This window comes from Phodopus roborovskii, unplaced genomic scaffold, assembly GCF_943737965.1.
Source record: "Phodopus roborovskii unplaced genomic scaffold, PHOROB, whole genome shotgun sequence".
Lineage (NCBI taxonomy): Eukaryota > Metazoa > Chordata > Mammalia > Rodentia > Cricetidae > Phodopus > Phodopus roborovskii.
In genome coordinates, this window is record NW_026125278.1 from 2,188,643 (window position 1) to 2,214,882 (window position 26,240).

The 26,240-nt window shown below is 40.3% G+C and overlaps 1 protein-coding gene across 3 annotated transcripts in view; it reads left to right on the forward strand.

Annotated features, from left to right (window-relative positions):
- The window catches only part of LOC127229429 (guanylate-binding protein 1-like), a 109,312-nt gene extending 83,362 nt beyond the window's left edge, over window positions 1-25,950 (forward strand). For 2 of the 3 annotated variants that reach the window (XM_051194556.1, XM_051194558.1), the window contains 12 exons: window positions 12,501-12,610; window positions 12,836-13,035; window positions 13,386-13,628; window positions 14,465-14,745; window positions 15,342-15,554; window positions 16,146-16,248; window positions 17,564-17,757; window positions 20,552-20,645; window positions 22,208-22,401; window positions 23,380-23,482; window positions 24,427-24,611; window positions 25,713-25,950. In XM_051194556.1, the coding sequence (XP_051050513.1) occupies window positions 12,501-12,610; window positions 12,836-13,035; window positions 13,386-13,628; window positions 14,465-14,745; window positions 15,342-15,554; window positions 16,146-16,248; window positions 17,564-17,757; window positions 20,552-20,645; window positions 22,208-22,401; window positions 23,380-23,482; window positions 24,427-24,611; window positions 25,713-25,823 (2,031 nt within the window). In that variant the 3' untranslated portion in view covers window positions 25,824-25,950. The remainder of the gene's footprint in view (window positions 1-12,500; window positions 12,611-12,835; window positions 13,036-13,385; window positions 13,629-14,464; window positions 14,746-15,341; window positions 15,555-16,145; window positions 16,249-17,563; window positions 17,758-20,551; window positions 20,646-22,207; window positions 22,402-23,379; window positions 23,483-24,426; window positions 24,612-25,712) is intronic. The other variant, XM_051194554.1, reaches the window with a different exon arrangement.
- The last annotated feature ends 290 nt before the right edge of the window (window positions 25,951-26,240 follow it).

Consider the following 26,240-nt stretch of genomic DNA (forward strand, 5'->3'; position numbering starts at 1 on the left):
GGACTTTATATGAATCTCTTAGAATACACCTTGTATCCTAGTTCGTCTGGTGATGTGAATTATAGGCTGGTGATCATTTGATCTAGGTCTAAAATCCATATATGAGTGAGTACATACTGTGTTCCTCTTTTTGTGACTGGGTTACCTCATTCAGGATGGTTTCTTCAAGTGCCATCCACTTGCCTGCGAATTTCAAGATACCATTATTTTTTTCTGCAAAGTAGTATTCCATTGTGTAGATGTGCCACATCTTCATTAACCATTCTTCAATTGAGGGGCATCTAGGTTGCTTCCAGGTTCTTGCTATTACAAATAGTGCTGCTATGAACATAGTTGAAAAGATGTCTTTGTTGCATGGATGTGTATCATTTGGGTATATGCCTAAGAGGGGGATTGCCGGGTCCTGTGGTAAACTAATTCCCATTTTCCTGAGGAACCGCCATACTGATCTCCAAAATGGCTGTATGAGTTTGCACTCCCACCAGCAGTGGAGGAGTGTTCCACTTTCTCCACATCCTCTCCAACATAAGTCATCACTAGTGTTTCTAATTTTAGCCATTCTGGCAGGGGTAAGATGGTATCTCAAAGTTGTTTTGATTTGCATTTCCCTGATAGCTAAGGATGTGGAGCATTTTCTTAAGTGTCTTTCAGCCTTTTTGATTTCCTCCATTGAGAATTCTTTCTTCAGTTCTGTACCCCATTTTTTAATAAGATTATTTGGTGTTTTGTTGACTAGTTTCTTGAGTTCTTTGTGTATTTTGGAGATCAGCCCTTTGTCAGATATAGGATTGGTGAAAATCTTTTCCCAGTCTGTGGGCTGCTGTTTGGTCTTGTCGACTGTGTCCTTTGCCTTACAGAAGCTTCTAAGTTTGAAGAGGTCCCATTTATTAATTGTTTCTTTCAGTGTCTGTGCCCCTGGAGTTATGTTTAAGAAGCGGTCTCCTATACCAATTTGTTCAAGGGTACCTCCTACTTTCTCTTCTAAGAGGTTCAATGTGGCTGGATTGATGTTGAGGTCTTTGATCCATTTGGACTTGAGTTTTGTGCATGGCGACAGACATGGGTCTATCTGCAGTCTTCTACACACCCTCATCCAATTGTGCCATCACCATTTGTTGAAGATGCTGTCCTCGCCCCATTGTATAATTTTAGCTGTTTTGTCGAAAATCAGGTGTTCATAGGTGCGTGGATTAATATCAGGATTTTCAATTCGATTCCATTGGTCTACCTGTCTATTTTTATGCCAATACCAGGCTCTTTTCAGAACTATAGCTCTGTAGTAGAGCTTAAAGTCAGGAATGGTGATGCCTCCTGAAGTTCTTTTATTGTATAGGGTTGTTTTGGCTATCCTGGGTCTTTTGTTTTTCCATATAAAGTTGATTATTATCCTTTCAAGATCGGTGAAGAATTGTGGTGGAATTTTAATGGAGATTGCATTGAATCTGTAGATTGCTTTTGGTAACATTGCCATTTTTACTATGTTAATCTTACCTAACCAAGAGCATGGGAGATCTTTCCATTTTCTGGTATCTTCTTTAATTTCTTTCTTTAGAGTCACAAAGTTCTTATTATATAGGTCTTTTACTTGTTTGGTAAGCATTACACCAAGATACTTTATGTTGCTTGTGGCTATTGTAAAGGGTGATGTTTCTCTGATTTCTTTCTCTGCCTCTTTGTCGTCTGAAAAAAGTAGGGCTACTGATTTTTTTGAGTTTATCTTGTATCCTGCTTGTTTGCTGAAAGTGTTTATCAGCTGTAGGAGTTCCCTGGTAGAGTTTATTGGGTCGCTTATGTAAACTATCATATCATCGGCAAATAGAGACAGTTTGACTTCTTCCTTTCCAATTTGGATCCCCTTGACCTCCTTTTGTTGTCTTATAGCACTAGCTAGAACTTCTAGTATGATATTGAAGAGATATGGAGAGAGAGGACAGCGTTTTTTGTTCCTGATTTTAGAGGAATTGGCTTAAGTTTCCCTCCATTCAGTTTGATGTTGGCAGTTGGTTTGCTGTATATTGCTCTTATTATGTTTAGGTATGTTCCTGTTATCCCTGACCTCTCCAATACCTTTATCATAAAAGGGTGTTGAATTTTGTCGAAGGCTTTTTCTGCATCAAGGGAGATAATAATATGGTTTTTCTTTTTCTGTTTGTTTATATGGTGGATCACGTTGATAGATTTTCGCGTGTTAAACCATCCCTGCAATCCAGGTATGAAGCCTACTTGGTCATAGTGGATGATTTCTCTGATGTATTCTTGAATTTGGTTTGCCAGTATTTTATTGAGTATTTTTGCATCGATGTTCATCAGGGATATTGGTCTGTAGTTTTCTTTCTTAGTTATGTCTTTGTGAAACCTCACACACTTATAGTGGGAGACTTCAATACACCACTCTCAACACTAGACAGGACCACAAATCAGAAACTCAACAAAGAAACAAAAGAATTAACAGAAGTTATGTCTCAACTGGGGTTAACAGACATCTATAGAACATTCCATCCAAAGACAAAAGAATATACCTTCTTCTCTGCTCCACATGGAACCTTCTCTAAAATCGACCACATACTAGGAGACATAACAAACCTCAACAGATACGAGAGAATAGGAATAGTCCCCTGTATCTTATCGGACCACCATGCTTTAAAATTGGAATTCAACAACAACACAAATAGCAGAAATCCTGCAAACTCATGGAAACTGAACAATGTGCAATTGCACCACTCCTGGGTCAAAGAAAAAATAAAGAAAGAAATTAAAGACTTTCTAATATTCAACAACAATGAGGATACAACATACCCAAACTTATAGGACACCTTGAAAGCAGTGCTACGAGGGAAGTTCATTGCACTAAGTGCCCATATGAAGAAAACAGAGGATAGTCACATAAGAGAATTAACAGCCCAACTGAAAACCTTAGCACAGAGAGAAGCGAATTCACCCGCAGGAGTAGACGCCAGGAAATAATCAACTTGAGGGCTGAAATCAACAAAATAAAAACCAGGAAAACAATACAAAAAATCAATGCAACAAAGAGTTGGTTTTTTGAGAAAATCAACAAGATAGACAAACCTTTATCCAAATTAATGAAAAAGCACAGAGAGAACATGCAAATTAACAAAATCAGAAACAAAAAGGGGAACATAACAACAGACACAGAGGAAATCCAGTCAATTTTCAGGTCATACTTTGAAAATCTGTATTCCACAAAAATTGAAAATTCAAAGGAAATGGACAAGTTTCTGGATAACTATCACTTACCAAAATTAAATCAAGAACAGACAAACAACTTAAATAGACCTATAACCCACAATGAAATAGAAGCAGTCATCAAAAGCCTTCCAACCAAAAAAAGTCCAGGGCCAGATGGATTCAGTGCAGAATTCTACCAGACATTCAAGGAAGAACTAATACCACTACTCCTCAAACTGTTCTACAAGATAGAAACAGAAGGTTCATTGCCAAACTCGTTTTATGAAGCCACAATAACTTTTTTTTTCCTTTTTTAATTTAAATTTGAAACAAGCTTGTTTTACATGTTAATCCCAGTTCCCTTTCCCTCTCCTCCTCCCCTGTCCCCTCCCACAACCCCCATCCCATCCCCTTTCTGATCCCCAGGGAGGGTGAGGCCTTCCATGGGGATCTTCAAAGTCTGTGATATAATTTGGAGCAGGACCTAGACCCTCTCTGGTGTGTCTACGCTGAGTGAGTATCCCTCTCGGTGGAATGAGCTCCCAAAGTCCACTCGTATACTAGGGATAACTACTGATCCTCTACCAGAGGCCCTACAGATTGTTCAGATCTCCTAACTGACATCCATGTTCAGGGGGTTTGGATCAATCTTATGCTGGTTATCCAACAACCACCAGACTGGGGTCCATGAGCTCCCACTTGTTCAGGTCAGCTGGTTCTGTGGGTTTCTCCAGGCTGGCCTTGACCCCTTTGCTCATTGCTCCTCCCACTTTGCAACTGGATGCCAGGAGTTGTGCTCAGTGTTTAGCTGTGGGTGTCTGCTTGTACTTCCATCACCTACTGGATGAAGGCTCTAGGATGGCATGCATATGAGGTAGTCATCAATCTCACCATTGCTTAAAATCTTAGTTTGGGTCATACTTGTATATATCTCTAGACATTTCCCTAGTGCCACATTTCTCTTTAAACCTACAATGGCTCCCTCTATGTGGTATCTCTTTTCTTGTTCTCCTCTATTATGCCCCCAACTCAATCTTCCTGCTCCCTCATGTCCTCCTCTCCCCTCCTCTTCTCCCCTTTTCTTTATCCTAATTCTCTCTCCCCTCCCCCTATTCTCCCAATTTGCTCAGGAGATCTTGTCCCTTTCCCCTTTTCAGGGGGACCATGTATGTCTCTCTTAGGGTCCTCATTGTTTCCCAGGTTCTCTGGTGGTGGGGATTGTTGACTGGTAATCCTTTGCTCTATGTCTAAAATCCATATATGAATGAGAACATACTGTGTTTGTCTTTTTGTGACTGGGTCACCTCACTCAGGATGGTTTCTTTCAGTTCCAAACATTTGCCTGTGAATTTCAAGATTCAATTATTTTTTTTTCTTCTGAGTAATACTCCATTCTTTAGCTGAGGGGCATTTAGTTTGCTTCCAGGTTCTGGCTATTACAAATAATGCTGCTATGAACATAGTTGTTTGTTGTATGAATGTGTATCTTTTAGGTATAGGCCTAAGAGTGGAATTGGTGTGTAGTGAGTTATTCACCCCACCCACACCTGTCACACTGACCACACCCATTATGGGTGGGGACAGGGGTAGATGTGATGTGGAAGAACTGGTCTGGGGCCAGGAACCTGGTGGCTCTCTTTTGCTTCCTGGATGGAGACAGAGAGCATCCAGAGGCATCCTTGGGACTGGAACCTGCTGGTGTTCATCTGTCTCTGTTGTAAGTTATTTCTCCTTGAATAAACATCTATTCAGCCTATCTGTTTTTTCTGATCCTTATTTTTTCCATGTTATTGGTGGCTCTTGTGGTAGACTGATTCCCATTTTCCCAAGGATCCGCCATATTGATTTCCAAAGTGGCTGTACAAGTTTGCACTCCCACTAGCAGTGGATGACTGTGTCCCTTTCTCACATCCTCTACAGCATAAGCTGTCATTGGTGTTTCTAATTTTAGCCATTCTGGAAGGAGTAAGATGGTATCTCAGAGTTGTTTTGATTTGTATTTCCCTGATGGCTAAGGATGCTAAGAACTTTCTTTTTTTTTTTTTTTTTTTTTTTTTTTGCATATAGAGTATTTTTTATTTAATTTTATATAACAAAGTCCAATTAAATGAAAACAAACATTTATACACAATATTTGGGAATTTGGGCGTCGTTCTTTCCAAACTACTTCCTGCTGGTAAGGGGCGCTGTCTTGGGGGATTCGAAGAAGATTCAGATATCCTAGCTGTAGTCTGTAGGGCTGTTTTGTCCAGCTGTTTGGAATGTAGGATCAGCTTGTACTCTGTTTCAGGCGGTCTGGTGTGATCAAACCACATTAGTCTGGAAGGAATCCACATCTTTTCATTTTCTGTGGAAACAAAAATAGAAATACTTTTCCCCAGTAACTTGTTCTTCAACTTAAATTTTGGAGTCAAAGCGGTTTTTTTTTTTTTTTTTTTTTTTTTTTTATTATTATTTTACATGTCGATCCCAGTTCCCTCTCCCTCCCTCCCTCCCCCCAAGCCCTCCCTCCCTCCTTCCCTCCCTTTTGCCCTCTCTACCCTCTCCCATGCACTCTAAACACCCTCCCCTCCCAACCCCCCACCACAATACAATATGTAGGGGAATGCCATCCAGTTGGGGTCATGTAGATCTGACAGGTCCTGTGAAGTAGGGGCTGGGGCTCCTCCCCTATCCCTTGAATTAGGCGGTTTTCCCCCCCTGGGGGGTTTTTTTTGCCACGTTTTTTTTTCCCCCGGGAACCCCCCTCCCCCCCCCGTTTGGGGGTCTTTTTGCCCCTCCCCTCCTTCTGGGGGGGGCCCCATATTCAGGGGAGTCCGAGTCAGACCCCTGTTGGCTTCCCAGCTATCAGTCTAGTGGCCCTTAGCTCCTCCTTGTTCAGGTAAGCTGTCTCTATGTACTTCTACCGCATGGTCTTGTCCTCTCCATCTGCTTCTGGGTTCTAGTTTGACTCAGTGTTTATGTATGGGTGTTTGCTCCTGTTTTCAACAGGCATTAGTTGAGGACTCCATGGAGAAGTTAGTTGTTGATCTCACTCTCCGGGAAGGGCATTTATGATAGCCTTTCCACGGAAGCTGAGATTGTTAGTTGGGAGCAGTCTTGTAGTTCCTTCGACCTTTCTTTGTGTTCAACTTTATCTTCAAACCAATATTGGCTCCCTCTTTTATGTTCTCTCCCGTCTCTGTCTCTCTCTCTCTTTCCTATTTTCCATTCCTAACCAGGCTCAATCCTCCTAGTCGCACATGCCTTCCTCTCCTCCCTCTCATTTTCTCCTACTTCTCTCTCCATTAGCTGTCCTCCCCCACTATACCTGAGGTCTGGGGGACTTGTCCCTTCCCAGTTCTGTGAGGGACTTTATATGAATCTCTTAGAATACACCTTGTATCCTAGTTCGTCTGGTGATGTGAATTATAGGCTGGTGATCATTTGATCTAGGTCTAAAATCCATATATGAGTGAGTACATACTGTGTTCCTCTTTTTGTGACTGGGTTACCTCATTCAGGATGGTTTCTTCAAGTGCCATCCACTTGCCTGCGAATTTCAAGATACCATTATTTTTTTCTGCAGAGTAGTATTCCATTGTGTAGATGTGCCACATCTTCATTAACCATTCTTCAATTGAAGGGCATCTAGGTTGCTTCCAGGTTCTTGCTATTACAAATAGTGCTGCTATGAACATAGTTGAACAGATGTCTTTGTTGCATTGATGTGAATCCTTTGGGTATATGCCTAAGAGGGGGGATTGCCGGGTCCTGTGGTAAACTAATTCCCATTTTCCTGAGGAACCGCCATACTGATCTCCAAAGTGGCTGTATGAGTTTGCACTCCCACCAGCAGTGGAGGAGTGTTCCACTTTCTCCACATCCTCTCCAACATAAGTCATCACTGGTGTTTCTAATTTTAGCCATTCTGGCAGGGGTAAGATGGTATCTCAAAGTTGTTTTGATTTGCATTTCCCTGATAGCTAAGGATGTGGAGCATTTTCTTAAGTGTCTTTCAGCCTTTTTGATTTCCTCCATTGAGAATTCTTTCTTCAGTTCTGTACCCCATTTTTTAATAGGGTTATTTGGTGTTTTGTTGACTAGTTTCTTGAGTTCTTTGTATATTTTGGAGATCAGCCCTTTGTCGGATATAGGATTAGTGAAAATCTTTTCCCAGTCAGTGGGCTGCCGTTTGGTCTTGTCAACTGTGTCCTTTGCCTTACAGAAGCTTCTAAGTTTGAAGAGGTCCCATTTATTAATTGTTTCTTTCAGTGTCTGTGCCCCTGGAGTTATGTTCAAGAAGCGGTCTCCTATACCAATTTGTTCAAGGGTACCTCCTACTTTCTCTTCTAAGAGGTTCAATGTGGCTGGATTGATGTTGAGGTCTTTGATCCATTTGGACTTGAGTTTTGTGCATGGCGACAGACATGGGTCTATCTGCAGTCTTCTACACACCCTCATCCAATTGTGCCAGCACCATTTGTTGAAGATGCTGTCTTTGCCCCATTGTATCATTTTAGCTGTTTTGTCGAAAATCAGGTGTTCATAGGTGCATGGATTAATATCAGGATTTTCAATTCGATTCCATTGGTCTACCTGTCTATTTTTATGCCAATACCAGGCTGTTTTCAGAACTATAGCTCTGTAGTAGAGCTTAAAGTCAGGAATGGTGATGCCTCCTGATGTTCTTTTATTGTATAGGGTTGTTTTGGCTATCCTGGGTCTTTTGTTTTTCCATATAAAGTTAATTATTATCCTTTCAAGGTCGGTGAAGAATTGTGGTGGGATTTTAATGGAGATTGCATTGAATCTGTAGATTGCTTTTGGTAAGATTGCCATTTTTACTATGTTTATCCTACCTATCCAAGAGCATGGGAGGTCTTTCCATTTTCTGGTATCTTCTTTAATTTCTTTCTTTAGAGTCACAAAGTTCTTATTATATAGATCTTTTACTTGTTTGGTAAGCGTTACACCAAGATACTTTATGTTGCTTGTGGCTATTGTAAAGGGTGATGTTTCTCTGATTTCTTTCTCTGCCTCTTTGTCGTCTGAAAAAAGTAGGGCTACTGATTTTTTTGAGTTTATCTTGTATCCTGCTTGTTTGCTGAAAGTGTTTATCAGCTGTAGGAGTTCCCTGGTAGAGTTTATTGGGTCGCTTATGTAAACTATCATATCATCTGCAAATAGAGACAGTTTGACTTCTTCCTTTCCAATTTGGATGCCCTTGATCTCCTTTTGTTGTCTTATAGCATTAGCTAGAACTTCTAGTACGATATTGAAGAGATATGGAGAGAGAGGACAGCCTTGTCTTGTTCCTGATTTTAGAGGAATTGGCTTAAGTTTCTCTCCATTCAGTTTGATGTTGGCAGTTGGTTTGCTGTATATTGCTCTTATTATGTTTAGGTATGTTCCTGTTATCCCTGACCTCTCTAATACCTTTATCATGAAAGGGTGTTGAATTTTATCGAAGGCTTTTTCTGCATCTAGGGAGATAATCATATGGTTTTTCTTTTTCAGTTTGTTTATATGGTGGATCACGTTGATAGATTTTCGTATGTTAAACCATCCCTGCAATCCAGGTATGAAGCCTACTTGATCATGGTGGATGATTTCTCTGATGTATTTTTGAATTCGGTTTGCCATTATTTTATTGAGTATTTTTGCATCGATGTTCATCAGGGATATTGGTCTGTAGTTTTCTTTCTTAGTTGTGTCTTTGTGAGGTTTGGGTACCAAAGTTATTGTGGCCTCATAAAAAGAGATTGGCAATAAACCTTCTGTTTCTATCTTGTGGAACAGTTTGAGGAGTAGTGGTATTAGTTCTTCCTTGAATGTCTGGTAGAATTCTGCACTGAATCCATCTGGCCCTGGACTTTTTTTCGTTGGAAGGCTTTCGATGACTGCTTCTATTTCATTTCGGGTTATAGGTCTATTTAATTTGTTTGTCTGTTCTTGATTTAATTTTGGTAAGTGATAGTTATCCAGAAACTTGTCCATTTCCTTTGAATTTTCAATTTTTGTGGAATACAGATTTTCGAAGTATGACCTGAAAATTGTCTGGATTTCCTCTGTGTCTGTTGTTATGTTCCCCATTTCATTTCTGATTTTGTTAATTTGCATGTTCTGTCTCTGCTTTTTCGTTAATTTGGATAAAGGTTTATCAATCTTGTTGATTTTCTCAAAAAACCAACTCTTTGTTGCATTGATTTTTTGTATTGTTTTCCTGGTTTCTATTTTGTTGATTTCAGCCCTCAAGTTGATTATTTCCTGGCGTCTGCTCCTGCGGGGTGAATTCGCTTCTCTCTGTTCTAAGGTTTTCAGTTGCGCTGTTAATTCATTTATGTGACTATCCTCTGTTTTCTTCATATGGGCACTTAGTGCAATGAACTTCCCTCGTAGCACTGCTTTCAAGGTGTCCCATAAGTTCGGGTATGTTGTATCCTCATTCTCGTTGAATATTAGAAAGTCTTTAATTTCTTTCTTTATTTCTTCTTTGACCCAGGAGTGGTGCAATTGCACATTGTTAAGTTTCCATGAGTTTGCAGGTTTTCTGCTATTTGTATTGTTGTTGAATTCCAATTTTAAAGCATGGTGGTCCGATAAGATACAGGGGACTATTTCTATTCTCTTGTATCTGTTGAGGTTTGTTATGTCTCCTAGTATGTGGTCGATTTTAGAGAAGGTTCCATGTGGAGCAGAGAAGAAGGTATATTCTTTTGTCTTTGGATGGAATGTTCTATAGATGTCTGTTAGCCCCAGTTGAGACATAACTTCTGTTAATTCTTTTGTTTCTTTGTTGAGTTTCTGATTTGTGGTCCTGTCTAGTGTTGAGAGTGGTGTATTGAAGTCTCCCACTATAAGTGTGTGAGGTTTTATATGAGCTTTGAGTTTTAGTAGTGTTTCTTTTACGAATGTGGGTGGCTTTGTATTAGGGGCATAGATGTTCAGAATTGAGACTTTGTGTTGATGGATTTCTCCTGAGATGAATATGAAATGACCATCTTCATCTCTTTTGACTAGTTTTGGTTTGAAGTCTAGTTTGTTAGATATTAGGATAGCTACGCCTGCTTGCTTCTTATTTCCATTTGATTGGAAAATCTTTTCCCAATCCTTTACCCTGAGGTAATGTCTATCTTTGGAGCTAAGATGTGTTTCTTGTATGCAGCAGAAGGATGGATTCTGTCTTCGTATCCATTCTGTTAATCTGTGTCTTTTTATAGGTGAGTTAAGACCATTAATGTTGAGGGTGAGTAAGGACCATTGATTGTTGATGGTTGTTTGATTTAGGTTTGTTGTTGGCAGTGGTATTGTGAATATATTTGTTCTGCTTCACCCTAGGTTTCTGGTGTAGTTGGATTATCTGTTGCCTACATTTTTGTGGGCGTAGTTACCTTCCTTGGGTTGGAATTTTCCTTCCAATACTTTCTGTAGGGCTGGATTTGTAGATACATATTGGGAAAATCTGGTTTTGTCATTGAATATCTTGTTCTCTCCATCTATATTGACTGAGAGTTTTGCTGGATATAGTAGCCTAGGCTGGCATCCGTGTTCTCTTAATACTTTTAGAACATCTATCCAGGACCTTCTGGCCTTGAGGGTTTCCATGGAGAAGTCAGGTGTAATTTTGATAGGTCTGCCTTTATATGTTACCTGTCCTTTTTCCTTCGCTGCTCTTAATATTTTTTCTTTATTCTGTATGCTAGGTGTTTTGATTATTATATGTCGAGGGGTCTTTTTTCTTTGGTCCAGCCTATTTGGGGTTCGGTATGCTTCTTGTACTTTCATGGGCATGTCCTTCTTCAGATTTGGAAAGTTTTCCTCGATGATTTTGTTGAATATGTTTTCAGCACCTTTGAGCTGGGCTTCCTCACCTTCCTCTATGCCTATTATTCTTAGGTTTGGCCTTTTCATGGTGTCCCACATTTCCTGGATATTGTGTGTTAAGGATTTGTTGGATTTATGGTTTTCTTTGGTCGATGAATCTATTTCTTCTAGTTTATCTTCTGCGCCTGAGATTCTCTCTTCCATCTCTTGAATTCTATTGGTTATGCTTGTGTCCGTGGTTTCCGATTTTTTGCCCAGCTTTTCAATTTCCAGCTTTCCTTCCATTTGTGTTGCCTTTATTTTCTCAATTTCGGTTTTCAAATCTTGAACCGTTTCCTTCACCTGGTTAATTGTTTTTTCTTGGCTTTCTGTACTTTCCTTAAGGAATTTGTTCATTTCTTCCACTTTTTTGTTTGTTTTTTCCTCTATTTCTTTAAGGGATTTTCTCATATCTTCTTTGAGGGCCTCTATCATTTTTATGATGGTGATTTTTAAGTCATACCCTTCTGCTTCCTCTGCTTTGTTGTTGTGTTCCATTCTAGTTGGTGTAGATTCCCTAGATTCTGGTGGTGTCATGTTTGTCTTTCTGTTGTTAGGTGTTCTCTTGTATTGCCTTCTTCCCATAGCTTCTTCCTGTAGGTGTTGGTGGTGTCTCTTCCCTCTCTCTATGGTCCTTCCCAGATGGGCTTATGTGGATCAAAGATTCAATGTCTGTATCTCTGTGTGGTCCAAGCTCTCTAGGAGGCTTCTCTCTGGCCAATAGCCGGGAGAAGAGGACGAGGGCTGGACTGGAACTTGAGAAGTTTTTGCAGGGTAGTGGGATCTCACTGGAAACTGGCGCTCTCCAGCTGAGACCTCGTTCTTTGGCAGGGCCCGGATTTGGGGGTCAAGGATCTTGCCTGCAGGAACTCCAAGTGGACCCGCAGAGATAGGCGGATCTCTGGGAGGGGCCTGGGACTCCAGCAGAGGACTGGAGGCGGGGTCAGGGACCAAGCCGGTGGAAATTACAGGTGGTCCCACGTGGATAGTCAGGTCTCCTTTGTTCGGAGTTGCTCCGAGAGGTCTCCGAGTAGGGTGGACTGTTGGCTCCACCCTCTGCCCCGGTCGCTAAGAACTTTCTTGGGGGTCTCCCCCCCCCTTTCTTTTCTTCTGTGGGGGGTCCCCCCTCGGGTGTCCTCTACCTTATTTTTGGTTGTTTTTTTTTTTTTGTTTTAATTGTGGGGGTTTAAATAAACTTTCTTTGTTTTTTTAAAATTTCTTTGGGAAAAGGAAAAAAAGAGAAAAAAAAAAAAAAAAAAAAAAAAAAAAAAAAAAAAAAAAAAAAAAAAAAAAAGGAATTCATGATTCCTTTTGTTAAGACTTGTCCCTGGAAGGTTTTTAAGACAGTATTAGCTTTGCTAATCACTGTGGAAAACATCTGATTAAACAAGCATACATTTTTTTCCCTGTTCATCTGAAAAGAGACACAGGACAAACTCCTGACCCAAGTGTGTTCTGACTTCCAGGGCGACAATCAGAATGATTGCTGGATCTTTGCCCTGGCTGTACTTCTAAGCAGCACCTTTGTGTACAACAGCATGGGAGCCATCAACCAGCAGGCCATGGACCAGCTGCAGTATCCTTTCTGTGATGGAGAAAACATCCCAGCCTGGGGATGCTGCAGAGTCAGTGTAGACAGATAGGAGATAGAGTAATTCCAACACAAAGAGAGATCTCATAAACAGCTACTGAGCTCATGCTGAGTCAGCACAGGCAAAGTCATGTGTGGGGATGGATGAGACCAATGTGAGGTGAAATGACTGGGGTCGCTGGTCATCACAGCTTCTCCTTAGCTGCCCAGCTATGTGACAGAGCTGACAGATCAGATAAGATCAAGAACCTCAGCTGACCAGGGAGATGACATGGAAGACTCATTTGAGTTTGTGAGCTTCTTCCCTGACTTCGTGTGGAGCCTGAGAGATATGACCTTGAAGATGGAAGTAGATGGGCGCTGTGTCACAGCAGATGAGTACCTGGAGAATTCTCTGAAGCTCAAAGAAGGTACAGAGATTGATACTTGTAGATAAAAAGTGCCAGAAATATGTATCCTTTTGGGGTGCTTATATTGAGTCTTTTCCCCCTGTTTCTGGCTATTCTAAGAAGTAGTTCTTATTTACCATCTGCCAATTGAATCAATGTTAACTAGGTTAAGGTGAAGTTTCTTTGGCTGTCTTTTTCCAAGTACTATTATCAGATCGAGTTCGTCTCTTTACTTATTTCAACACTTATGTGTCAAAGCTGCACAAACCCCAAAACTGTAACACACAGAGGAGTTTCTGAAGGAATTCTTAAATGACAAACTAACACTTCCACTTGCTATTCACCCTCCTTTGGAAAAATTATTTTCCCAGGTACCTGCAAAGAAGTTGAAAAATACAACTTGCCCCGACTCTGTATTCGAAAGTTCTTTCCAAAGAAGAAATGTTATATCTTCTATCCACCCACGGAGTGGAAAAAGCTCTCCCAGCTGGAGACACTGCAAGAAAATGAGATCGATTCTGACTTTTTGCAGCAAGTAGCAGAATTCTGTTTGTACATCTTTAAGCATTGCAAAACCAAAACTCTTCCAGGAGGCATCCTGGTCAATGGCCCACGTGAGTCCCCATCTTAATCTTCCACTCATTTCAAGGGGAAGGGATGGTGGAACATTCATAAAGTTCCAGCTTTCAGAAGTGTAGGGGCTATGACTATTTCTGTTAAGTTCCAGACAGTTTACACTTATCTATGCCTGGAATAGGTAGTGAAAGCCTAGTTTAAAAAAGTTAAACCAAGTTAAGTCTCCTTCATGTCGTGTAAAGACGTATGCTTCTGTTCAGTACCCAACCAACAGTAGTAAGTTCATTTAAATTTGAATAAAAAATAAGTGAATTGAATTCAGCCTATTAAGTGAAAAAATTAGGTTATATTGCCTCATTTCTCATGGTTACTGTGTTGAAAGGCAGAGCCACTAACAATCGGATCCCCTTAGAAGGTTCTATAAATCAACACTGAACTAGAATGAGACTGAGAAGAACACTTTTTAGTAAGGAAAATATTAGTTTTTCACACACATTTAATTACTTTCCAAGGCAGAAATATAGAGGACTTACTGTGCTATAGTAAGTGGTTCTCAGCCTCCCTAATGCTGCGGCCCTGTAACACAGTTCCTCATGCTGTGGTGACTCTCAACCACAAATTATTTTTGTTGCTACTTTTGTTCATAACTGTAACTTTGCTAATTTTATTAATCTTAATGTAAATATCTGATATTTCCAATGGTTTTAGGGTACCCCAGAGGGGTCTCAACCACAGGTGAATAAACTGAGAAGTCTCAGTCTAAACATGTAGGAGGACTGAGATATCCATATACAATATACAGACCTGTCTTATCTTTTCCTTAGAGAAGGAAGTTCTAGTTCAGTGGATGTCATCATTTGCTCTCTGTTTATAGGACTAGAAAGCCTAGTGCTGACCTATATTGAAGCAATCCGCAGTGGAGACCTGCCGTGCATAGAGAATGCAGTCCTGGCCTTGGCAAAGATAGAGAACTCGGCTGCAGTGCAAAAGGCCATCACCCACTATGACCAACAGATGAGCCAGAAGGTGAAGCTGCCCATGGAGACCCTCCAGGAGCTGCTGGACCTGCACAGGACCTGTGAGAGAGAGGCCATAGAAATCTTCCTCAGGACTTCCTTTAAAGATGAAGACCATTCATTTCAAAAGGAACTGGGGGTAATTTCCTCCTATGTTTTTATGTCAATATTGCATGAGGCAAAGTACACATCAGGCAATGAGATGAGTGTGAATTTTGAAGGAAATCATCCTTTGTACCCTTACAGTGGTGACAGCTGCCTCTTTAGAGTCATAATACCCAAGAGAAGCATTAAAAAAATATGGACTCAAGTTTGAAATAATTTTATCATAATCACTTTAGTTAAGTGCACAAAATTAACAGTCAGTGCTTTAAATCAAATTATACACTTGACGGGATCAATTTTCTTCCACTTGGCAAAAGAGATGAACTTGTAGTTTTCCTTGTGTCCTTGGGCTTATGCTTCCTTTCCTTCATTCCATTCATAGCAACCATCAGTCCGGTTTAAAAGCAAAGTTTGCACATTAGGTCACTAGGTTTGGTGTAAACCTCTGGGCATCATTGCTCACAAGAAGGGGATTCGTAAGAAGGTGAAAGCCCAAAGAAAAGCCACAGTTTTCCTCAGCTAGAATCAAGTATCTGGAGACATCAAGGTTTGGGGAAGCCCTTGGAGAAATTCTGACCCTTGTTGATACTCTTCTCTGGTGTTCTTTTTATACCCATTTTCACACTACAGTCGCAGCTAGAAGTAAGGTGGGATGACTTTTGTAAACGCAATCTGGAAGCATCATCAACCCGTTGCTGGGCATTGCTGGAGGATATCTTCAGACCTCTTGAAGAACGTGTGAGGAATGGCACTTTTTCTAAGCCTGGAGGTTATGGCCTCTTTGTTCAGGAGACACACAGGCTGAAGAAAAAGTACTATGGAGAACCAAAGAAGGGCATGCAGGTAACCAAGACATTTACCAGTGTGCTGTACCCCTGCTGGAATGTCTCCTTGATCCAAACATTCAGAAAATGTCACCTTTGATTGACTAATTATTACTTTTAAGCTCTACAAGCTGGCCATTTCATCTTTATGTCTTTATCTCTCTGAACTGTTTTCTCCTGAGGGCTGTATGTCTCAGCATGTAAGCCTCCAAGACTATCAACTCCAACTTATATGACTTAGTCTATTTTTTAATTAATTAATTTAATTTAGAAACAATCATATTTTATATATCAATCCCAGTTCCCTCTTCCTCTCATCCTCCCATGAGCCCCACTAACCCCCCATCCACTCCTCAGGGATGGTGAGGCCTTCCATGGAGGATCACCAAGTCTGTCACATCATTTGGGGTAGGGCCTAGGCCCTCCTCAGTGTACAAAATCACTTCTACCCAGTATCCACCAGTAGGGGATCTCCATTTGGTTATCTTGGATAGTTTGCCCATTCCTGTGGTAAGGGATCTTAGATGAGAGGAACAGTTCTTGAGGGTGGTAGGGAAACATAGATAGATTTCCTCCCACTAATGCTAATGTATGTGCTCTGGACTCTAAGGCTGAAGAGGTTCTACAGACTTACTTACAATCCAAGGAGGCTGTTTCTAATGCAATTTTACAGACAGATCAGAATCTGACAGAAAAAGAAAAGGAGATTGAAGGTAAGAAATAAACCAAAATAAACAAAAAAAAAAAAACTTTAAAAATCTTATAACAGTTTGACTATTTGCCTATACTAAAATAGTAACTCTTAAACTGAACCAAGAGGGAGAGAGATGAGCCCATCCCCAAAGCTCTTTCTCACCATGGTGTACACGGCCACTGATGTTACGGTAGCAATGACCTCAAGAGTAAAGTGGCCTTGAGATAAGCTTTCTATCAAATAGCAGCAAGGGCCTACAGAGAAGTCTCATGGTTAAGATCCCTGGATGCTCTTCTGCAGGACCCCAGTTTGAATTCCAATACCCAGCTAGAGGTTAACAACTGGCTCTAGTTCCAATATAAAAGCCCTCTTCTGCCGTCCACAGACATTCACATGGTACAAAGATACACATGCAGGCAAAACACCCATACACATAAGATAATAAAATAAAATAAAATAAAACAGGCCCACCCTATCTATGAACTTCCGGAGCATGTGAAGGGATGTGACCCATAGACCCAAAGCTGCAGGATCTCCACAACACCAGGCAACCAGAGGATATCTGAGTAGAGTCCTAGTGAGGGCCCAGCATGGATAGTGTAGCAGAAACCAGAGGCCTCAAACCAGCCCAGTGACCCTGTGCAATGAACACTTGCAAGTAAAAATCCATGAATAAGGGGGTTTACTACATGTCTGTGTCACACTGTACCTTCTGTGGTGAGATTTCTTATTTTTTTCCCTTTACATTTTTTTGTTTGGTTCCTCCCCCCCCCCTCTTAAATTTTGTTTTATCTTGGGGAGGCTGCAGAGAAGGAGAGTGGACACAAATGACAAAGATCAAAATATATGATGTAAAAGACATAGAATGAATGAAAAACAAAGAAAAAGTAAAAAGAAGAGCAGAAAACCCCAACATTTAATAGCAATAATAATAATAGGAAGAAAGGTAACAGTGTCTCCTCCAGGGAGGATTGCTGGGACAGAATGCCACAAGCAGGTGCCACAGGTAAAACAAATGTATTTCTCACAGTTCTGGAGAACAAGAATCCAGAGTCTGGATTCTCCGATAACCAAGAGTGCTCTCTCTAGTATCTTGATTTCCTTCCCACTGCATCCTCACAAGATGGGAAGATTGAACCCTGGTTTTCTTATCTTCTTACAACAGCACTGAGCTTCTGTGGGAGCTCCATCCTCACAATGATCTAAATCCAATTACCTGACCAGAGTCATGCCTCAGTGTATCACCACACCTCAACCTATGAGTCCACAAAGAGCACCCTCACTAGGTGCCTTCCCATTGTGGACTCACGCAAAGTTTATTTCCCCTCCCTCAGTGGAGCGTAAGAAAACAGAGGCTGCAATGGCTGCTGCGAAACTGTTGGAGGAAACACAGAAGAAGAATGAGAAGCTGATGGAACAGAAAGAAAAGAGTTATCAGGAACACATGAGACAGCTGACTCAGAAAATGAAGAATGACAGAATCCAGCTCAAGGCAGAGCAAGAGCAGACATTAGCTCTTAAACTTCAGGTACGCTGTTATTTTTATCTTCCAGGATCTTTAACCAAAACCACTCTGTAGGGGGTTAAACAATCACATGGTATAATTCCCGGCTCATACCCTGTAGCAGCCCCTTCAAGCTTACCGTGCCCACCACTGTGCATTGGTAACTGTCCAAAGCCACTTGATCACATTTTAAAAAAGAAAAAAAGGTCCTGTGAATTGTGTCTCCCCGAATCACTACAAACAACAGCTATCCACAGAAATGCATTGTACAAATATTTTACAAACTTTATTTTATTCTTCAAAATCCATTCAGAATTTAAACTTTAAAAATATTTGGAATAGCACAGCTCCAGTTTAAACATTTAAATTTCTAAATTTAAGTTTCTAAATTGAGAGTGGGGGGAGGGAGGGAGCACAAATGTACATTGGTACAAGGCGCCCCTTGGAAACCCTCAAACATCAAAGGCCATTGCCACGTCTTTTGACTACCCTCTGCAATCTGAGGGCAAGGCCCTATTGCTGGAGGCAATGCTTTCTTGTGCCATTAAACACAGAGAAGTGCCTAACCAGAAGCCTCATTCCTACTGACTAGCATTCATGCACAGTGTTGGAAGCCACTCCGCACACTACAGAAGAGAAAGGCAATCATCAGTATAACCCAGCTATAAGCCCTGTAACCTACAACAATGACCTGTTTGTAAGACATATTGGTGCAACAGCAGCCCCATGCAATGGGAATAACCAACTTATTTTTTTTTAACTTGATTTAAGATTCACTCCTGACTCAGTTAAAGTTGCCGAGAATCTGAGACTAGATAGGTCACAAGCCTAGGCTAAAACCTGCTACTACTATTTTGCGAAAAAAAACCTGTCAAGTCAATGACTCCTGATTATGTGCTGCTACATTCCTAGATCAGTGCCTTCCTCATCCCACATCAGAGAAGGTTCTTCTTGCAGTGGGTGGAAATTAACACAGAGAACCACATGTGGACAGTATGCAGAGAATGAGAGACTCTGGGGCACTCATCCCTAACTGGGATGTCTTCATCAACACCCATCCCCCAAAGCTCAGGGATTATGCAGAAGAGTGGTACAGATTCTAAGAGCCAGAGGTGATGAGTTACTCCAAGGAAACATCATGTTTTTCCATTACAACAGGACTGATGCACATATGAACTCACAGAGATTCTGGCAGAATACACAAGACCTGTAAGGCTCAAGCAAGACAGGGTCCTACCACCGAGAGGGGGAGTTAGACATCTCTAATCAAGAAGCTAACTGCAATTGAACCCCACTGGCAAGGGAAAATGCAGTTTTCTCCAATGAAGTCTCAATGAGTTTATCAGCCATGCTTTAGCGCAGGCCCCAAGATCAGGAATAACTGGCCAACACAAAATTAACTCAATGGTATTTTGCTAGACTTTTTGTTTCATTTTGCTTTGGTCTGGCTTTTTTTCCCTCTCTTATTGATACAACCGTGTGTGTGTGTGTGTGTGTGTGTGTGTGTGTGCGTGTTTGTGTACTTCAGTCCCAGGAATACATGAACGCACATGTGGAAGCAAAATTATCTGGAAGAATAAAAATAACAAGGGGAGAGAGGGAAAGAGGGAAGGAAGGAGGGGGAACTGGGATCAATATGTAAATAAATATATAAATAAAATAACAAGGGGGAACAGGTGTGAGAAAAGGCAGGAAGTCATGAAAAACAATGTGGCCAACATACAATATATATGTACATAAAAGTGTCTTTATGTAACACAGTAGCACATACAATGAGTATGTATAGTGAAGGTTCTAAAAGTCACAAAATTAAATTAAGCAATTAAAAGAGACAAAATGATGAACTGTAGCGCAGCATTAACGGTGTATATGACCCAGCCAACAGTGGTCATGCAGTGATTCTGCAGTGTGCATTCGTTGATTGATTCCTCATCTCGAGGGAAAGTAATATGAGCTGTTCTAAGTAAATGTTCTAGGCTAGATCTCACACAAATGTGTGTAGGTTGGGCAAGTAGCAAGCAAATTTTCGTCACACCTTGTCTCACTCTGGAAGCACCTAGAGAAAAGGACACATCAACAACTGATACACAACCAGTCTCCCGATACCTGTCTGTTCATAGCCCCTCTCCAAGTATAAGTTCAGACTAAATGCCAGTTCATAAATGTACTGTAGGCCATACCAGTCCTTCAGGTCCTCAACCACTATCTCTTATTCTACATAAGAAATTTGGAAGCTTATATAAAATTCCCTGATGAGACATTTCACTTTATTCTGGGAGTCACAGATTTAAATTTCCATTATTCTTGTATGTATAGAGTTGTCTGTCAATGATTGTGGGTCAATAACTCCAAAGCCCTCATGATTGTCAGTGGTGCCCACATCCATTATTTTTTAGTGAATAATAACAAAGAAATGCCTATATATATTCAGTGAAGGCACAATTAAAAAGGTGTTTGCCCAGTTTATAGTAGAGTCTAGATTACTGGGACTTGCCATTACAGAAAGGTGAGTGTCCATGAAAACAAAGGCTATATTATATAAATGCCAGTTGATGGAAATATTGTCTGGATTTAGGTATGATGAGTAAATTCTCTGTGGATTCACAAATCCCATGGTAGAATTTAATATTAAAACTTTTTCAGGTACTGTATATATACACTACATTTGACCAAAATAGTACCAGGGATTGTAATAAAGACTGAAACCCCAAGAGAAGAATGGGGAATTATTTAATAATTTCTAAAGCACTAATTTGGAAATTGTTTGATAAGTTTTGTTACCTTTTGTGCAAAATTAAATATTTTCTTTCCCTCTTAGGAGCAGAAACAACTACTCCAAGAGGGATTCCGAGAAGAGAGCAGAAAGCTTCAAGAAGAAATAAAGAATGTGGAGAAGAGATACAAAGAAACAAGTATAAGCACTATAAATAGAATGTAAATATATATAGAAGAGGGCTGGTAAGAGGACTTACCACATAAAAGGCACTTCTGAGAAGCCTGAAGACCTGGGTTCAATCACCAGAAACTTTAATAATGAATTTAGGGTATCTAACATCTCACACTGCTTTATATTTGAAATGAAGATGTTTAGACCATCACTGAGCCATGAGTAATTGCATTTATACTGACTTACAAGTTGGCAAAATGAAATTAATTGTAAAAATTGTAAAATCTTAAGTTTTTCATGTCATTTTAACTGTATTATATGATTAGTATAGCCTTTGCTGGCTTCTATATTTTAATTATTTATCTTTTCCTAAAGATGTCATAAATTATGTGACTAAGGGGCATGTTAGGAAAGTGAGAGCTGCCAGGCGCGTTTTTTTCTTTTTTTTTTCTTCTCCATCTGTGTAATAATCTTCAACCCTGTGCTCTTGCTCCCGTTCGTGCGTTGAAGAGTGAAGCAATTCTTAGGTACTGTTGAGCATCCCTGTTGATAGGCCATAAACCATACATGATCATATATAAAGGGAAGCTCTGGGGCTGAAGAGACGGCTCAGCCTTAGAGTGCTGGTTGCTCTTCCAGAAAACTGGTTCAATTTCCAGCACATGAATGGCAGCTCATACTTATCTGTAGCTCTAGTTCCAAGGGACCCAGTGTCCTCTCCTGACCTCTACAGGCACAAAGCATGTACATGAGCAGTAAAGTGTAAGGCATACAGGTTTTTCCTCCCGCCGCCCGGTCTTGTCCCGCTACCGCACCAGCCCCAAATAATACACAGAGACTCTGTATTTGATATTATGCTGTTGGCCAGGTACTAGTTTCTTATCGGCTAGCTCTGCCTTAGTTATTAACCCATTTGTGTTAATCTATGTGTGTCCACGTGTTCTTCTTACTGGGAGCCGGCTGCCGCATACTGCTCTCTCCTGACTCTCCATCTTGACCCCCATCCTACTTCCTATTTCCTCCTTGTCTCCTAGTCCCTCCTATCTTCCTTTCCTATTGGCCAACAATGCTTTATTATTAACCAGTATGAGAAACATATACAGAATGACATCTCCCATCAGTAAAGCATTCAGGCAAAATCATCTATATGTAGAAAGTAAAATAATCATTCTTTTTAAATTAAAAGGAAACTCTTCTTAGCCATTAAGTCAGATCAAAATACTTTCAGTGTGTGTCTGATGTACAATTAACAAGTAATAGGAAAGTATTGATACTTAGACATAGAGACAGCTGTAGAAACACACACACACCAGTATTACTACTGCTGTTACTAACCAGTCTGTTAGTAATTAATGGATATCCTCAGAATATAGGTCTTCTTGCAACAAAATGAGCAAGGATGCATCTTCACATCCCAAACTATGTCTTGGTGAGAGTGAGATATGTCAGGGGCGTCATGGTCTCTCAAAGGGAAATTCTGGTACCACAGAACTCCACTTAACAAATAGCAGACAACCAAACAGGCATTGTCAGAAGACGGAGACATCATGGCAATCTTAAATTTTCTTCTTTCCTTTTCTTCCACAGTGGATCATATAAAAGCTGAATCTTCAAAGACTACAGTAAAAATGATGCAAGAAATGCAAAGGAAATATGATGAGATGATGGAAAATAAAGACAGGGATCATCAGAAATACGTGCAACAGTTGACAGAAAAGATGGAGAGAGACAGAGCTCAGCAAGTAGCAGAGCAGGAGAAGTTAATGAATCTTATTCTTCAGGTATTCTATTGTGTCATTCTACATTCTCATCTAATGACAGGAATAAAAGTTGTCAATTAGAGGTTAGTGCAGTTGGTGAAGGATTATTGGAGCCAGACACTCCACTACAGTTTTATAACCGTTGTGTCTGTGTTTTAGAAAATCTGTAGTTGCAAAAGGCCTTACTGTGCTCCCTGGAGCCTTCAATATTCTCTTACTCACTATATAGTAGGTAATGGTCACCAAGCCCTGTACAAAAAACACCTCCAGTGCATTGTGTATTGTAGCCACATCAATTTGTTACCTTTTCTAAAAGGAGAACTGTGGCTGAAGATAAGTAATTTCTGTGTCACATATCATGATAAAGATAACTCACATATATTTTTTGCCTAGTGGAATCAATGGTGACTTTTGTGTTTGTTGTGTTTGTTGTGTTTGTTGAAACACATGGGGAGATGCTCTCCTTACTGTTTCCACCCTAACTGTTCGCAGGGCTTCCTCTAAATCTGAAGAGTCCATATGTTGACTCAGAATTGTATTCTTTGCAGCTGTACTCCCAGTATCCTCAATTTTACTTTCTTAATAAATAATCCTGTTAGAATTCATGATCTAATTATACCTGTGTCTGAGCACCATGAAGAAACCCCCACATGTGACCATTATTTTGAAATGAATGCCTATGCTGTAGAAGAAGGAAGCCAGAGAAGAAAAGGATGGTATTAATTATACACAATTATGTTACCTATGGGATCAAGTATCCCAAAATAGAACTCTACAACAGCAATACTTCAGGACTCCACGAATGAGCCTCTTCTAAAGACTGAAGCAGTGCTTAGGAAATAATTCCAAACACAGGAGCCTCAAGAAAAAGTAACATGCTATAAGATAGATCGAAGGCTAACTTAAAAGAAAATTAATTTGAAAAATGAAAGAGAACGTAATTAGATAATATAAAACAATTTTATGTTATGCCTCGTTAACCATCCTATTCCTCCTCAGGAGCGTGAACTACATCTCAAGGAAGAAATCTCTGAAGAGAGAAGAAAACATCAGAAGGAGATTCAGGATATAGAGGCAAAAAACAGAGAAATGCTCCTAAAATGTAATAGACTCTGCACTTGTACAATCAATATCTCCCCATCCCACTATCACCAGGGCTCAAGGGCAATCAATATCACTAAACATGAGCAGATCATGCTAGCAGAGACACTGGCCCACAAACACTGCAAAAATGAACCCAGTGCATAAAGGACAAGAGTTGTGACCAAGGCAATTTATTTTGATGTCCCTCTTGTTTTTTTACTGATTATGGTTTTAAGAATGGTTAAGTGCCTACTATATGTCTTACATATATTTTAGAGAAAATACAAATTTTATGATAAGATATATTTTGAATAAAGAGCTATTGTGTATTCTGATTAAGGTACATTTCTCTTTCCTCATCCACACAATACTTCTAGACTCATGCTGTTATTTAAGGGTTTACTCCCACTGTCGAATCTGGGAGGGATGACATGAATATAGAGAAAATTAGATGAGCAAAGGAATTTTACACCCAACAAAGTATCACTACTAGGGGTTAACTGAATAATATTTCATCTCACATTGAAGAAAATGTTTCTTTTTGAATTTTAAACTTTATTTTACATTAGTTATATAAAATAGGTTTTGTTAAGTGGTCCCTTGAAAGCTTAGTCATCTGAATCAGCCTAAAGTCAGTGTGTGAAGGCCCAAGGTGGCTGTTCAAGAGGAGTCTTGGCCCTGTGAAAAGCAAGTCTGTAGATCTTCTAACTCCCCTGTCAATGAAGCCCAAAGGTAACCACTGACCCCTCATTTGTCCTGGCTCTATTGCACTATAGCAAAAAGAGCAAAGATGTGTCTTCACTCTTGAAAGTCATACCTATTAGACAAGCTATGGTCACTCCAGAAGAAATACTTCCCCTAGAAATCCACCCCCACCATAAAGAATCAACAAATAAACATTGGAGGGAGGGAGAAACTACATGCTGATCCTACATTTTTTCTGCTCATATTTTTTATTGTCAGTGGAATCTGCACAAACTGAGAACACAGCAAAAATGTTGAAGGAGATGAAAGAGATAAATGTGAAGATTATGGACCAGAAAACAAAAGATTTTGAGGATTATTTGAAACAGTTGACTGAGAAAATGGACAGGGACACAGCGAGGCTCATGGCAGAGCAAGAGGAGACCTTGAGCAATAAGCTTCAGGTAATTCCTTGTGAAATCTTAATTTTCTCACGAAGTACTTTAACCACATTGAACAGTACTTGTTGAAGGGCACAGGACTCCTCTATTACCCTTTTATCTCATTGTTTGTGTTTGTTAGGTAGGGTCTCTCGTGAAGCTCAAGCTAGAATAGCACTTAAGATCATCCCTCTTTAGAATCCCAAATCTGACAATGCAGTCTTGGACCACTCCACTGACACTTTGTGTCTTTTTATTTACTGAAGAGTTACCATTCCTGAAAGATAGAAAGTGTTCTGAGATACTACTCCTGGATGGACATCTGGCATGATCCTCTCACATAGTACAGTCCACAGTGGCCTTGGTTTTGCCATCTCTATTCATCTTTATTCCTGTGAGCACCCTAAAAAGTAGTTTCACCTGTTTATGGTTGCTTAAAAGCACTGATTGTAGGTGCTTTCCTGTTCTCCTGGCCTTGAGTCTGAGTCACACTATGCACACTTTATAGCATTTTCAATACTGCATAACCAGATTTGATGCTGTTCTGTTAGTCTCTAAAAACCCCTCTCCCCCTTCTCTGTTGCCCTAGTTTTTCCACTTTAACTATGTGTCCTTCTCTACCCTCTCTGGATTCCACATGAGACAAAAAAAATCTAATTTGTGCCTGGGTTATATCATTTCCATCCACTTACCTGAAAATACTGTAACTGAACTCTCATTTGTAGCTGAAAGATATATACTTGTATGCATATGACAATGTTCCTCTTTCTTTCAGTTATTAAAGAACATCCAGTCTGATTGTATAAGCAGGTTGTGGGGGGGAGAGTTTCATAATAAACATGAGGATGCCAGTTTCTCTGTAGTGTGCTGACTTTCATTCTATTGGATGTATAACCAGAAGTGACATGTCTGGATCCAATGGAAGTTCTCTCTTAAGTTTTTGAAGGAGCCTTCAGATTGACTTCTGAAGTAGCTGTAATAATTTAATTTACATCCCAACCAGCAGTATATAGGGATTCCTGTCCCCTACATCCTCATTGTTGTCCCTTGCTCTCTGGATGATAGACATTCTTACTGGGGTGATGTCACTCTGTCCTGATTTCAATGTCCAGTTTCTCTTTTCAGGTACAAAAGGAAATTTTTAATGAAAAACTCAAGAAACAGAACAGAAAGCATGAGGAAGAAATTTGGAAGATCAAGATGAAAAAGAAGAACTCTAATTGTTCCGTGATGTGAAAGGTCTAAGCACAATGACTTCCTCCTCTGCTGTCTCTGTCATTTCAGGGCAGAGTCTTCAGAGATGCTTCAGACCATCTCACAATCAGAATTGGATATAATCCAGAATAATAAAGGTGGCCAAGCCTAAGAGCATATGGAGTGTGTAAGGACTAAGGTTTTTCCTCCCGCTGCCGGTCTTGTCCCGCCACCACGCCAGCCCCAATTAATACACCGAGATTCTGTATTTGATATAATGCCAGGTACTAGTTCCTTATCGGCTAGCTCTGTCTTAAGTATTAACCCATTTCTATGTATTTCCACGTAGTCTTATCTTACCGGGGAATGGGGCAGGTGTTTCATCTCCCCAGTCTCTCCATCTTGATTCCTCCCCACTACTTCCTCTTTCCTCCTTCTCTCCTAGTCCCACCTATCTTC